General features: G+C 58.7%; 2 protein-coding genes across 2 annotated transcripts; both read left to right on the top strand.

Moving 5' to 3' along the window:
• Positions 1 to 3,992: 3,992 nt before the first annotated feature.
• Positions 3,993 to 4,379, top strand: BJ171DRAFT_407663 (Sec23-binding domain of Sec16-domain-containing protein; the record flags this gene model as incomplete). The annotated part of the gene is made up of 1 exon (XM_053107253.1): positions 3,993 to 4,379. A coding segment is annotated over one exon (387 nt), but the record flags the coding sequence as incomplete, so codon positions are not given.
• Positions 4,380 to 8,284: 3,905 nt separating this feature from the next.
• On the top strand, positions 8,285 to 14,567 carry BJ171DRAFT_221525 (uncharacterized protein). The gene is made up of 14 exons (XM_053106490.1): positions 8,285 to 8,352; positions 8,590 to 8,896; positions 9,320 to 9,624; positions 9,796 to 9,875; positions 9,957 to 10,146; positions 10,280 to 10,397; positions 10,531 to 10,652; positions 10,765 to 11,032; positions 11,197 to 11,406; positions 11,574 to 12,329; positions 12,485 to 12,928; positions 13,150 to 13,706; positions 14,025 to 14,276; positions 14,444 to 14,567. The coding sequence occupies exons 2-13, from the start codon at positions 8,681 to 8,683 to the stop codon at positions 14,254 to 14,256; spliced, it is 3,498 nt and encodes a 1,165-aa protein (XP_052963147.1). The 5' UTR covers positions 8,285 to 8,352; positions 8,590 to 8,680; the 3' UTR covers positions 14,257 to 14,276; positions 14,444 to 14,567.
• Positions 14,568 to 14,692: the final 125 nt, after the last annotated feature.

Here is a 14,692-nt window from a genome sequence, read left to right as displayed (position 1 = left end):
ATGCGGCAGACCTCAGCAACCACGGTAAGCATCTTCGAGGGAGACGGGCTGCTGGCTCCTCACCATAGGTATGCGAAAGTCGATCTGACGCGACGCATTCAACCCAGGTCAATTCGATCCGGCCCAGATTCCCAGCGACGAACACAGCTTCGATTTTGTCGACGACTACAAGGAGCATGCTTCAGCCGCAGTCGCCCCTCCTGCTGCTCCAGTGGCTGACGAGGGTCTCTCGTTCGGTGCACCCGCAGACACGTCGTTCTTTGATACGTTCGGTCAGCCGAGCTCTGAGCAGCCGCAGGGTGGGCCAGATCTGCCCGTCGCTGAGCAGCGGCTCCCCCCGTCGCACGACCAGGTGCCTCTGCAACCGCACGACCAATTCGTTGGACAAACCCACGAGCAATCCCACGAACAAACGTATCCATACTCTCTGGACCAATCGTATGACCAAAGATACACGCAAAGCTACGGGCAGTCGTATGGGGAAGCCTACGCCCAGAGCTATGATCCGAGCCAGTACAATACTCAGCAACCGGCTGCTTACGACTCTGGTCATCCTGCCTCCTTCGATGCCGAGCTGTCCAACAACGGAGCCGACGCCTTTGCCTCAGGCGCCCAAGGGTTCTCCGAGACCGGGTACTACGCTCCTCATGAGCAAGCTCCGGCTCAGTACGACTGGAACACCGGCGCCGCCGTCGATGCGTCATATGTCCCTGATGCAGCTGCCCAACCCCAGGAAACTATCGATTCAAGCGCCCCTCAACCCACTGATGCTTTCGGCGTGCCAGCCGACCCGTACAACATTGGCTACAACAGCGCTGAGAGCGCTGCCGCCTATGCTGATCCAAACGCATATGATCCGTACACGTACGAGTCGGGCTTTGGCACGGAGCAGACGGGATATGCTCAAGCGAGCCAATATCCTGCCGACACGACCCAGTACTACCAAACCGGGCACCAGTATGGCGAGCAGGCGTATGACAATGGCACAGAGCACACTCAGACCGGCCAGGAGATCCAGCCGAGTCTGTCTCTTGAGGGACATCAAGAGCACCCAGTCGCTCCTGCTGAATTGGCTGCTCCTCCAGCCAGCACCACCGAACCAACCGACCCCTTCACGATCCCGTTCCCGAAACCCGATATCCCGGCTATCCCCGAGCCCGTCACGACAACCACGCCCCAGCAACCGACCCTGCCACCGCCGCCTATTGCACAATCACAGGGGGACGCGAGTGCGCCATTCGGCCTTGGAGCTGCTTTGCCCCCTCCTCCCTTGACCAAGGATCATGCGCCGTCATGGAGTCCGAGATCACAGCCCCTTTCGGGTCTTCCCACCACGAATCAGACTCAACCTGCCGACAAGCCACGAGCAGGCAAGAAGGGCCGACAATATGTGTCTGTAGACGGCACCGTTTCCGCCAGCAGCGGGGCTTTCCCTTCAAGTCAATCCGTGACGCAAGGCAGTCCGGCTTTTGCAACCCAGCTTCCCCCATCGCAGCTCCATCAAAGCCACGTCGCGTCTGCTGTCCCAGAGCTTCCTCCCATCCCGCTCGCGCAAGCAAGCGATCCCTCCAGTCTCTTTGATGGTCTCTCTGGCCTCCCCAGCGACATTCATGCTCAGGACCAGCCTACACAACCTGGACCTGTCGGGTACGGATATGGACAACCTCCCTCTGATCTGGGGCATGCAGCTGCGACCGCTACAGGCGTTCCAAGCGAAGTGCTCGATGGTGCAGTCGCTGCTCCAAATGACTACGCATATGGCAGCTATGAGACGCCGCAGTCCAATGCGGCTCAGCCTCAACAGCCTCAGCAGCCGGCTCTAGCGTCGACAGAGTTTGACCAAAGTGGATACTTCCAAGACACGGCTCGCAGCGGGCAAGATGTGGCTCAAGCCGACTTTTTCCAGCAACAGTATTACCAGCAGCAAGACCACCAGCAGCAAGAATATCAGCAGCAAGAGTACCAGCAGCAAGAGTACCAGCAGCAAGAGTACCAGCAACAGGGCTACTATCAACAAGATCCCTCCCAGTCTGTCCAGCATGGTTATGCATATTACCAGGAGCCACAGCCCGAGAGCACACAGCCGCTCGAGTTCCCACAGCCCGAAGTTAATCCTCTGCCCGAAGCTTCCCATGAACAGGACTATTCACAGCAGCAAAACTATGATCAGCAGCAGAATTACGATCAGCAGCAGAATTATGATCAGCAGCAGCAGCAGACCTACGACCAGCAGGCCTATGGCCAACAAGAGTACTACCAACAGGGCTACGATCAACAGGGCTATGACCAACAGGGCTATGATCAGCAAGGATACTATCAACAGGGCTATGATCAACAAGGCTATGATCAACAAGGCTATGATCAGCAAGGATACGAGCAACAGACCTACGAACCGTATCAAGAGGCTCCTCCAGCTGCTTCAGAAATCCCGCCGCCCATCCCAGCCAAGGATTCGGACACCCTCGGAGCCGTCTCCGCCCCTCCGCCGGCCTCCAGCTACCCAGACACATTGACACCCTCTGCTATTGACAAGCCTCCACTGCCGCCCTCTCGGGAGCCTGGATATGCATCACATCCCCCTGCATCCCTTCCGCCATCTGTGGTGACCGCGGCCCCAGGTTCGGCTGTCGCAGATAGAGGATACACGTGTCCCTGTGGGTTCGCGATTCATCTGGAGCTTCACATGAAGTTCTGCACCAACTGCGCTCATCCGATTCCCAAAGAGCGGTTGGCAGCGCTCTCTCAGCCTGCTGCTGGGCCTGCCCTGCCCCAGGAGCCTCCGGTGACTCTTCCGCCTCCCCCGGCTCCGGCTGCCGTCGACGAGTATGCTCAAAACTATCCTCCACCACCCGCGGCCTACGCTTCGGCATACCAAGACCCGATGCCTCCTGTGGATGATGCCCAGTCTGGCCACTATCTTGGCTATCAGCCGTCATACGATCAGTACCCCGAGCCCTCGTCCTACGACCAATCTGTTGGATACGACTATCAGCAAGCAGCCGCTCCTCCTGTCGATCAGGATCTAGAGGAGCGCCTGCGTGGGCACTGTATCGTAGCATTTGGTCCCGGTGGCCAGCTGGTCAGCATCCGCCCCCAGCGTATCGAGCGTTTTGTAAGCGACGGGTATGGTGGCCAGACCAAGATCGAGAGGGCCTATCCAGGCAAGGTGCTTGTGAGCAACGTCAAATCCTGGCTCTATTCCCAAGCCCAGAGTGACCTCGAGCGCATCGGCAACGGGCCATTGCTTGGATCGAAGCGCAAGATCAAGTCCAAGGACCTGCCCAAGATTTGCGAGGCGCTGATTCGCCATGCCGAGGACCAGCGACTCGGCCTCTCCGATGCTGCTGTCCTGCGCCTCGTCGAAGATCGAATCTTGCTGATGAAGCTCTTGAAGGTTACTGCCGAGGTGGGACTGGGGAGTCTCGAGAGCAGGTAAGATTGCATTTCAGCTTTGGGCAAGCGGCTCGGTGGCGACAACATGTCTCCCATTTGAATCCGATATCACCGGCCTGACTGGCCTGACTGACCTGACTGACTTGGCTGCCCACCGGGTGTGTGCTCCTTCTAGCAGCAAGTCTGAGCCGTCGGGCCCATCGTACCGACAGGCATTCATCGAGTCTCTGCCTGCGTCCACGGGAACCACGTCTCTGGACGAAGTCGAAGGCCATTTGGTGCGTGGCGAGCGTAGCGCAGCCTGCAAGCTCGCCGTCAGCTCGGAGCTATGGCCCCACGCTCTGATCATTGCAAGCAACATGGACATGAAGACCCACGGCGAAGTCATCCGCCAGTTTTCGCGCAAGGAATTCCACTCGCAGCTCGGCGAGCTGAACCTCAGCCACCAGAGTCTCCTCGCAGAAGCATCCAAGGGCCACAACAGCCTATCACACCGCATCGATCGCCCCAGCATGCGTGTTCTCTACGGCCTGTTTTCGGGCCAGGGCAAGGGCGCTGTTTCAGAGTTCTTGCCGATCTCGGCCGACGACCGTCAGCGTGCGCTTGCCGCCTGGAAGGAAACCGTGGCCATGATTTTGTCCAATCGCACGGCGGGAGACCTCCATGTGATCTCGGCCTTTGGCGACCTCCTCAAGATGCATGGATGTTCGATGGCCGCACACATCTGCTACTTCATGACCCCGGGTCAATCGCTGCTGTCGGGCTGGGACCAGCCTGGGGCAAAGCTGACGCTCGTTGGCGCAGACAGCTCCGCAGCGGTTCACCGGCACATCGAGGCCATCCAAGCGACCGAGATTCTCGAGCACATCCACATCACCAACGGCGCTATTTGCCTCCCGCACTTCCAAGCCTACAAGCTCGTGTATGCCTCGCTGCTTGCCGACCTCGGATACGTCGACGAAGCGCTCTCGTATTTTGAGAGCATCTTTGACCTGATCCAAGCCTTCGAGAAGAGTGGACACAAGAGCGGCTACCTCCACAAGACTGTGGTTGGCACGCTGTGTGATCTGTGGGACCGCATCGGTAACAGCCGCGCCGCGCAGCAAACCTCGGGATCTTCTGCCGCCCAGACCAAGTCGAGCAGCATCCGTGCGTGGTTCAGCTCTGCTAACCTGACTGACGCCATTGGAACGGGCATCAAGAATCTTATGGGCGCTGCTGTTGGCGAGAATATTGGGGGCGAAGAGGATGCCCTTGCGATCCCCCGACCCCCAAGCACGCTGGTACCGGGGCGTTCGATATCTGGCTCGCCCAGCCTGGTTCGCTCAGAGTCACGCTCGTCGGTGCCGGTCGGACACACCGCAGACGTTGCCAGCCATCTGCCTCCGCCGCCGTTGCCGCAGACGAAACCGCCCGGAATGATCTCGGCCGTTGCCTCGTTGGTTGGAGTTGGATCCAAGACGGCCCAGGCACCAGAATCGACATACGGCTATCCAGGCTATCCAGGCTATCCAGGCTATCCAGGGTACCCCACCGAGACCACCGGCTATCCCGCCGAAGCCACCAACTATCCTGCTGAAACCACCGGCTATGCTACGGACAGTATGGGATATCCTGTTGAAACAGCTGGCTACCCAACGGACAACGGCGGATACGCTACCGACAGCGGCGGATACGCCACTGAAGGAGCCGGGTACCCTGTTGATGGCAACGGCTATGCCCCTGGATACGATAATGGAGTTTATGAAGCCAACACTTCCACGTACGCAACTGACAATGCTGGCTATCCCGTCGACAACACTGGCTATCCCGTCGACAACACTGGCTATCCAGTCGACAACACTGGCTACTCCGTCGACAACACTGGCTACTCCGTCGACGCTGGCTACCCCGTCGACAGCATTGGTTATCCAGGCGACAGCACTGGTTATCCAGGCGACTACAGCCAACAACCTTATGATCCCAGCAATCCAGCGACTGGGCAACTCACCGAAACTTACGCCGATCCCGAGTCCACGTACACCCAGCCATCAGCCGCGCAGCCTCCCCAGCCTCCCCAGCCTCCGTCGAGTTACCAGACCTCGCCGTTTGGATACAAACAGCCCTCCAAGGCGACAACGACCCAATCACCTTTTGGGCACTCGGGCTCCGGAGTCCCTGGGCCAGCAGTCGCGGGCGCCGATGGATCATATGGATACGAAGTCAATGCTAGCGACTCCTCTGCCCCTCTTCCGGCCGCCCAGTTCACAGCGACGCCAGTGCCGACGGAGTCAGTTGCTTTGCCAGCCCCACAGCAGCCGGCTCCTCCTCAAGGCGACCTCGATGACGACTTCGGACTCGGAAACGCTTCGCTGTCAGCACGTAAGAACCAGGCGTCGGCTCAACCCGCAGCCGGGTCCGAGGAACCCTCTGCGCCCGCACCGGCTGCGAAACCCCAAGCCTCTGCAGATGCAGCGGTCAAGCCCGAGGAGAACGCCGGACAGCGCCCTTCGATTGTGGGCACGATGATGAGGTTCTTTGGCGGCGGCAGGCGAGATCCGAGTGTGACCTTGGTAACACTGCCGCCCGAGAGCGACAATCCGCTAATCTTTGACGAGAAGCTTCAGAGATGGGTACAGAAGGGAGCGCCGGTGGAAGAAACCCCGGAGCTTCCGCCACCACCACCCGGCCCGGCCACGCCCAAGACACCAGCGGGGCTGTCGAGTGCTCCCGCGAGCGGGCCCCCCAGCGGGCCCCCAAGCGTGTTCCCTTCGCGTCAGCCGAGCCCGTCAGTTGCCAACGTGCCGGCTCCGACGGCGACCAGCGAGTCGATCTATGGCAACGTGGGCTTGCCCAAGTCGACCGGCTCGATCCGTCGCAGCGCCCGAAGCAAGTACGTGGATGTCCTGAACAATAGCGATCTGACCCAGAGCCCAGTCGTGAACAGCTTCCTACCGCAGACACCCGTCACCGGGGGTGAGGCACAGACGATGAAGGTAGGCACGTGCAGATGGGGAGTCGGGAGCGGGCAGTGGTGGATGAAGTGATGGGCCTGAATGAAGCTGTGGGGTATGGTCATTCCGATAGCGTTTCCGGTGGAGGGCGGGAACACTGTGCCCATTGTGGGAACATACGCATCGAGGCCTGCCAGATTGCACACTGGGCCCCAACTCACCTCGCCGGCAATTCTTTCCTCACTGAAGCCAATGGCCGTCCCTCCAAGCCAGTACGGCTCGGGCTGGGGAGAGGACGCTGCTACACCGTCCTCTGAAGCACCGTTTTCAAATCAAGCTGCTGGCGCACCCGCATCGTTGATCCCGTCAAATCCGGTGCCGGAAGCACCTTTTGCAGCAGCAGTTAGTGCCCCCCTCGGCGGAGTCAAGTCCCTGGCACCGGCGGGAGCCGGCAAGCCCTCGACTCCCCAGATGGGCGTGCGGCCGTACGTCTATGATCCCCGGGGCAAGCCGCCAACACCACCTGCGGTCGCGCGCTATGGCCAACACTCGCCGACGCTGAGCAGCCAAAACACCGCCTCGCCCCGGCCGGATCGCACCCTGCGTCCCCAGTACTCGCAGCCCAACTTCAAGCGGCCGACGGGCATGTCGGGTGGCGGCAGCGGGTTCCAGTCATCACCGGCGCTGCGGCAGACTAACCAGCCGCCCATGTCTGGTCCGAGCGACGGACCCGGCCTGAGTCGCTCGGGTAGCTTGTTGCTGCAACAAGCACCGTCCGGACCGATTGCGGGTCATCGTGGACACGGATCAGCGGCGGGGAGCGGTTACCACTCCTCACACACACAATCGCCTCGGGTGTCCCAGACGTCGACGCAGTCGCTGGACCAAGGCCTGCCGCCAACAGACTTTTAACCGCCAACGGCTGCTGCCCAGTTAGCTGGGCGTCGGCGACGATCTTCTAATGAAAGCAACACGACGCTAGAGGCCGAGATAGACAAGTTGAATGTTCACCCGAGCAAGGGATGTCGGATGTGTGAGCGACGGCGGCAGCCTGAGGACCTTTTTCCTCCCTCCCCCTCCAAAAAAAACAAGAACCGTGGGAAGCCAAACCAAGCCAAACCAAAAAAAAAAAATGAAGTGAAATGAACGAGTAGCGCTCCTGGCGAGAGCGCATGTACGAGTATGGTAGCATGAATCTGACTTCATCGGTTGTTTGTCCGCGATCTCGCCGAGCATCTATTTCCAATATACAACACCAAAAATCGGCCTGAGACCGACCGGCAGATGCTTGGGCAGCAGTAACTGCTTCGAGCAGGACGAACACTGTCCAGACGGGACCGAGACAGCCGTTTCCCAGGGGCTGCGCGCCAAGGACAGCAGAGTTGTGCTGCTCGCCTGTTTGGGACGGACGCGTGCGCCAAGGCGACACAGACATCCAGCCGGCATTGCGGGCTGTCACCAGGGCCGAGGCTGCTGCGATGGCCTGCTGCTGCGATGGCCTGCTGCCTCGGTCTTCTTGGCCATCGAAGCCATCGAGGCCATCGAGATCATCGCAGTCGTCTCGATCGCCCAGGCCACGACAGGCCAGGATCCTCCAACGACCCAGACGCCGCGGCATCTTGTCCAGCGTCGCTGTACAGTGAGGCTGTACATTGTGGCCGTTCCCTGAGGCAGTGTCCGCCTGTCCGACACAGGCAGCGCCCCAGCAGCACGCAACAGTGCAGACAATGGACTCGGCAATTCCACAACAGCAGCAACCCAACCGCAGCACAACAGCAATACACAAACTGTCGCTGGCCCCGGACAGCCCACACACACACCCTCGCCGCCGTTCTCTCCTCGGCGCGTCTCGGCGCTTCTCGGCGCTTCTCGGCGCTCCTCGGCCACCCCCGTGTCTTGTCTTTGCCTCTCCTTTGGCCATCCAACGCTCTTCCATCGCCTTCCAGCTCTTGCCCCCGGTCTTGTTCGCTTGGATCTTGGATCTTGGGATCGCCGTCCCTGCACATCGCCCGCTGCTCGTCACCTGGTACGTTGCCGGCTGGTCCAGCTTTCATGGCTGGCCCGGCCTCCGCAACCGCGCATGGTCGCAGCATCGGCCATCAGATCCTCGTCACCAAGCCGCCTGCGCCCGCTTGGCGGTTTCGCCTTCTGTCGGCTCTGGTCGTCATCGAGTGCGAGAGGTGCTCTCTCTTTCGGAATCCTGCGGCCAGTCAAGGCCCTGCTATCACTGACCGCTACGCCTCCACGACACTTGCTTCTGCAGAAAGTCCCGTGCTCATTGTCAAAAACCTCGACTCCTCGTTGCCCTTGATTGCCCGTCGCCGCCGCCTGACTGCGTGCCCAGTTCTGCCATCATGGGCCTGTTCTCGAGAGTATCAACGCTGAGGAGGGAGCCCCACGGCCAGCGAATCATCCACCTCAACGACCCCATCAAGAACCAGCAGCAAAAGTTCCTGCACAACAGAATCTCCACGGCCAAGTACAACGCCGTCACATTCCTGCCAAAGTTCCTTTACGAGCAGTTCACCAAATATGCCAACATGTTCTTCTTGTTTGTGTCGTGCATCCAGGTATGCTCTGGCCACCTGCTCTGACCGGTACATCTGCTACTGCTGCCGTCTTGAGAGGCCGTCGGCATTCTCGAGATGTCGCACCGGCGACGCTGAGGATGCCACTGGACTTTTCTCGAGTGTGATTGGCACAAGCGGGCTCGAGACTGCTCTTGATGGCCGCCTCGGCGACGGTTCTTTGAAAGCCGGCTTTGACTGTGTCGTCGCCTCGGCTTGGCCCAGTTGCTGATCATCGACCCGCCTCTCAACATTTCAACGCAACATCCACCACTCGATCCAACGTCCACCACTCGATACGATGTCGAACGCTTGGTGCCCTCCCCTTCTGGCAATACATCTGTGACCAATGGCTGATCTCTGTAATCGCCCCCCCCCCGCTGTGGTCGCCTTCGTGCGCCCCCGTCCCCGCCCTTCCACCACCAGCAAATCCCAAACATCTCGCCCACCAACAAAGCCGGCACGGCGATTCCACTCTCCATCGTCATCATCTTCTCCGCCATCAAGGAGATCTTTGAGGATGTCAAGCGTCGCCGACAAGATACTGAGGTCAACAACCGCATGTCGTGGGCCCTGCAGGGCCAGCACTTTGTCAAAAAGTCGTGGAGCGATATCCAAGTCGGCGATATCGTTCGCATCGAAAACTCCGAGTTCTTCCCCGCGGACATCATCCTGCTCTCGTCGTCAGAGCCCGATGGCATCTGCTATATCGAAACAAGCAACCTGGACGGGTGAGCACCCTTCCGGTGAACTGTCGGCTTTGTGCTGGACTCACCGTCTCCATGCGCTTGACCCACTGCCCTTCTATCCGGATGCTGCCCAACATCAGGCGATGACTCATCCCAGCTGTGGCCTTGTTTGCCCAACGCTGACATTCTGCATCCGCTTTACCTGCGTTCCAGCGAAACCAACCTCAAGATCCGTCAGGCCCTGCCCGAGACAGCCCACATGATCTCGCCGCCTGAGATTGCGAGATTCGAAGGTACTTATCGTCCCGTTTCTCGCCGCTGCATCACCTCGGATGATCGTGCCATGGTTGTAACGGTCTCTGGCTCCTACATAGGCCTTATTCGCTCCGAGCTGCCAAACAACCGACTGTACACCTACGAGGGTACGCTCTCAACCGCGCAGGGCGACCTGCCCTTGAACCCAACCCAGATCCTGCTGCGTGGCGCCCAACTCCGCAACACCCCTTGGATCTACGCCGTTGTTGTCTTTACTGGCCACGAAACCAAATTGATGCGAAATGCCACGTACGTTGCTCCGGGGAGCTGCTGCTGCAACTCTGCCGCATTTCCTTTTTGCTTGCATCATGGTGCCGTACAGCACCTTGGCGCCCCTTGTACTCGCCTCCATTTGATCTGATTCGATGTGTCCGTGCTCCAGTGCCACACCGATCAAGAAGACCAAGGTCGACGGACTCGTAAACACACAGATCATCTTCCTGTTCTGCATTCTGATTGTGATGTCGGTGATCTGCTCCGGTGCCATGTTTGTGCGCACGGTGAGTATCCTGACCGACAGGGGTGTCCATCGTGTCGAGACTTTTTCCAACATGAATGCTTCTGCGCCCAGGCTCTGCTGAACGCGACGCTAACTGCAGCGATATCTTGTTTCCCAAACACCCACACCAATAGCGCAGCGCCAATTTCGAAAGCCGCATTCTCCTCTTCGACACCACTTTGATCGGTTCTTTGAACGTCTTTGGTGGAAACATCTTGACCTTCATCATCCTCTTCAATAATCTCATTCCTCTCAGGTAACAACCATAGCGCGATGTCATGGCCGACTGATTCGCGCATGCGGCGATGCTCCGTGCGAAATCCGTGCATGTGTACTTACGGTTTCATGAATGGTACATCTACATCCAGTTTGATCGTCACCATGGAAGTCGTCAAGCTTATGTTGAGCGCGCTGATCAACCAGGACCTGGACATGTTCTACGAGCCCTCGAACACACCCGCGACTGCTCGCACGTCGTCGCTGGTTGAGGAGCTGGGCCAGATCGACTACATTTTCTCGGACAAGACCGGCACGCTCACTTGCAACATCATGGAGTTCCGCATGTGCTCTGTTGCCGGAGTTGTCTATGCCGACGTTGTTCCCGACGACAAAAAGTCCAGAGACGATGGCGGAACGGTAGGACGCACCGCTTGCCAGCCTGTTTGCGCCAACCATTGAGCTGTCCATGCTCTCTGCTCGTCTGGCACGCTATTCATGGATATGTGCTCACCCCGGAACCCCTCTCACATCCCTCATCCCTCCGACAATAATCGGCGCCCATCCACTCCATGCGGACACAGTCGTACAAAAACTTCCTCCAGCTCAACAACGATCTCAAGGAAGGCCCGAACTCTGCGTTTTTGAATGAGTTCTTGACTCTGTTGGCTGTCTGCCACACCGTCATCCCCGAACGGAGCGACACCGAGCCCGGTGGCATTGTCTACCAAGCGTCCTCTCCTGACGAGGCTGCCCTGGTCAAGGGCGCTCGCTCACTCGGCTATGAGTTTGTGGTGGGTCTCACGCACCTTGTTTGGTCGAGGTGCATCCGACGCTTTCTCCGTCCACAGGTGGTCGCACCTTTGAGGCCGTCGTGACGCGTGACCTGCAGTTGAATCTGCATCTGAATGCGAATTGGTAGCTGATCACGTATCCCTCGTCTATATTCCCTCCGGCTTAGACTCGCCGCCCCCGCTCTGTCACGATCGTGGCCAAGGGCCAGGAGCTGGAATTTGAGATCCTCAACATCTGCGAGTTCAACTCGACGCGCAAACGCATGAGTGCCATTGTTCGTGGCCCTGACGGACGAATCAAGCTGCTCACCAAGGGTGCCGACACAGTGATCCTGGAGCGACTTGCTCCCAACAATCCCTTTGTCGACATCACCACTATCCACCTGGAAGAGTGCGCCTGTGAGGGTCTCCGTACACTCTGCATCGCATACCGCGAAGTCTCCGAAGCCGAATACAGCGAGTGGAGCAGCATCTACGACCGCGCGGCCACAACCATCACCAATCGGCAGGAGGAGCTCGATCGCGCGGCCGAGCTCATTGAGAAGGATCTTTTCCTGATCGGCGCGACTGCCATCGAAGACAAACTCCAGGACGGCGTCCCTGACACCATCCACACCCTGATGGAGGCCGGGATCAAGATCTGGGTCCTGACGGGCGATCGCCAAGAAACGGCCATCAACATCGGATACAGCTGCAAGCTCATTACCGAGGAAATGCAGCTTATTGTCTGCAACGAGGAGACGCACTTTGACACCAAGCAGTACCTGCAGAAGAAGCTCGAGATGATTCGCGGACCCAATCCCTCGCCTGGATTCGAGAACGTGCGTCACTACACAAACCCCTCGGGCTACCAGAAACTCATGTCGACTCTCGGTGTCAAGCGAGGCATCAAGATGAGAAAGGACATTGACACGATCTTGGAGGTATGTTTGTACAGGGTCCTGGCTGCGGACTGTTCGTGCACTGTCCGAACTAGAGCCTTCCGATCATGCTCGGGTGTCAAGTACGTCGCTAACCCGCCACCTGCCTTTTTGCCACACCCTTCCTATTCCGCACCTGGCCTGAACTCGACCATTAGCCTCTGGCTCTCATCATCGATGGCCGCACCCTGGACTTTGCCCTTGAAAAGGACATTGAGATGCTCTTCCTGGAGCTGGCGACCTTATGCAAGGCCGTCATCTGCTGTCGTGTCTCGCCGCTGCAAAAGGCCTTGGTGGTCAAGCTGGTCAAGCGCAATGTCGAGGGCTCTGTGACGCTCGCCATCGGCGACGGCGCCAACGACGTCAGCATGATCCAGTCTGCACACGTTGGCATCGGTATATCGGGCATGGAGGGACTCCAGGCCGCTCGTGCCGCTGACTTTGCCATCGCTCAGTTCCGATTCCTGCGCAAGCTTCTGCTTGTCCACGGCGGATGGGCCTACTCACGCCTGAGCAAGTTGATCTTGTACAGTTTCTACAAGAACATCACCATGTACACCATTCAGCTGTGGTTTGCGATTGACAACGGCTTTTCTGGACAGGTAGGGCGGGCCTGCCGTCGCTGCTGATGTTACCCGGTTGTCGAGTCGCCCTGTTTCCGCCGGCTTCCTTATGAGCAGATGACTCTGTCCTGACTGGATATCACCAATGAGTCTGTGTCGTGGGGAGGCTCTCGGAGCCATAGATTCAAGCTGCGCTGCCGCGCGATATCTGCGCTTCGCGACACTCATCCTACTCGACCCGCCTATATTCCCTTGCATAGACCCTCTTCGAGTCCTGGACCCAGGCGTCCTACAACGTTGCCTTTGCCGTCCTGCAGCCCCTGGTCCTGGGTGTCTTTGACTGCTACGTCAGCGCCCGTATGCTGGACAAGTACCCCCAGATCTACAAGCTCGGCCAGCGATCCGAGTTCTACAACCACCGCACCTTCTGGGCCTGGATCATCAACTCGTTCTTCCACTCGCTCGTGCTCTACTGGATGATGTCATGCATCTACGGCGAAGGCAACCTGCTGGGATCGGGTTTGATGGGCAACCTGTGGCTGCTCGGCCAGTCGGTCTACACCGTCGACTTGCTGACCATCACATGGAAGGCAGCGATCATCACAGACACCTGGGTCAGCTACACCTACATTGCCTACCTCGGTAGTATCGGTCTGTGGTTCACGGGCTTCCCGCTGTGGTCGTTGGTGGGCCCACTCATCGGCATCAGCGACGAGCTCACTGGTCTAGCTGCCCCGATGTTTGGCAATGCGAGCCTCTGGTTCTCCATCCTGGTCGTGCCGATTGCCGCCGTGCTGCGTGACTTTGTCTGGCGATAGTAAGTGCCTGCTTCTGATTCGTTTTGTGGATGGAACTGAAGGATGGGATTGACTGAAAGAGGCTAGAGTCGCACTCGCTCGGGGGGGGGTGCGTGTCGTATTGCTTCATGAACTAGAAGCTGGATGTCCTGCTTGCGCATGCACGAGCGTCATCCAGCACCGAGTCTGCAATCTGGCCGCCTTCTGCCCTTGTGCGCTCGGGATCGCCAAACTCACCCAACTCACCCAACTCACCCAACTCGCCTAACTCACCCAACTCACCCAACTCACCCGACTTCCCCACCCATTGCCACGAACCCTTCTTTCATGAAACAAAGCGTCCGACGAACGTACTTCCCCAAGTCGTATCACATCATCCAGGAGATCCAAAAGTTCAACGTTCCAGACTACCGGCCCCGCCAGGAGTGGTTCCGCAAGGCTGTGCACAAGGTCCGCCAGATCCAGCGTTTGCAGCGCACTCGTGGCTTTGCCTTCTCGCAGAACGAGAGCGGCCAGGCCAACCTCATCCGTGTCTACGACACCACCCGACGAAAGCCCACGGGCATGTAGTGCCCAACCCCATGCGCGCGGTGAGGCTGCTGCCAGAAGCAAAGCGTCTTGGTCGGCTCTGTCGTCGAGAATGGCATTGGCCCGCCGCTGCCCCCTCCCTGATTGTGTGGCTTACTCTGGATGCCGATTTGTTTGATGTGATTTGGCGTGATGCGATGCTTTTGCTATGATGCGGCTTTGGCGATAGTGGAAACCAGTTGGGTCGGCTCATGGAGGTCAGCCAGCGGGATTGCAAGTTCCCATGCGTCTGTCCAGCCGCTCTGGTCCCCAGTCCGATCCACCTGTGCCGTTGTCGGCGACTCTGCCGGCTGTGTCCAACCAGCGCTGCGTTGGATTCGCCCCCCTCCTCAAGGCACTCCTCCTGTCGCAGCTCGCGGTTGTCACGACGGATTCCCTATCCTACTTTCCTGTTCATGTCCAGTTTTATCGTTTGAAG

Source organism: Polychytrium aggregatum, assembly GCF_025602895.1.
Source record: "Polychytrium aggregatum strain JEL109 chromosome Unknown BJ171scaffold_43, whole genome shotgun sequence".
Taxonomy (NCBI): domain Eukaryota; kingdom Fungi; phylum Chytridiomycota; class Chytridiomycetes; order Polychytriales; genus Polychytrium; species Polychytrium aggregatum.
This window is presented reverse-complemented; position numbering and strand designations above follow the sequence as displayed.

What these genes read in the sequence shown, in the direction of transcription:
- BJ171DRAFT_221525 (XM_053106490.1), top strand. Translation starts at nt 8,681, where the DNA reads ATGGGCCTGTTCTCGAGAGTATCAACGCTGAGGAGGGAGCCCCACGGC. An exon ending in TGTTTGTGTCGTGCATCCAG is followed by an intron (nt 8,897 to 9,319) that starts GTATGCTCTGGC and finishes TTCCACCACCAG; the next exon opens with CAAATCCCAAACATCTCGCC. An exon ending in TGAGATTGCGAGATTCGAAG is followed by an intron (nt 9,876 to 9,956) that starts GTACTTATCGTC and finishes GCTCCTACATAG; the next exon opens with GCCTTATTCGCTCCGAGCTG.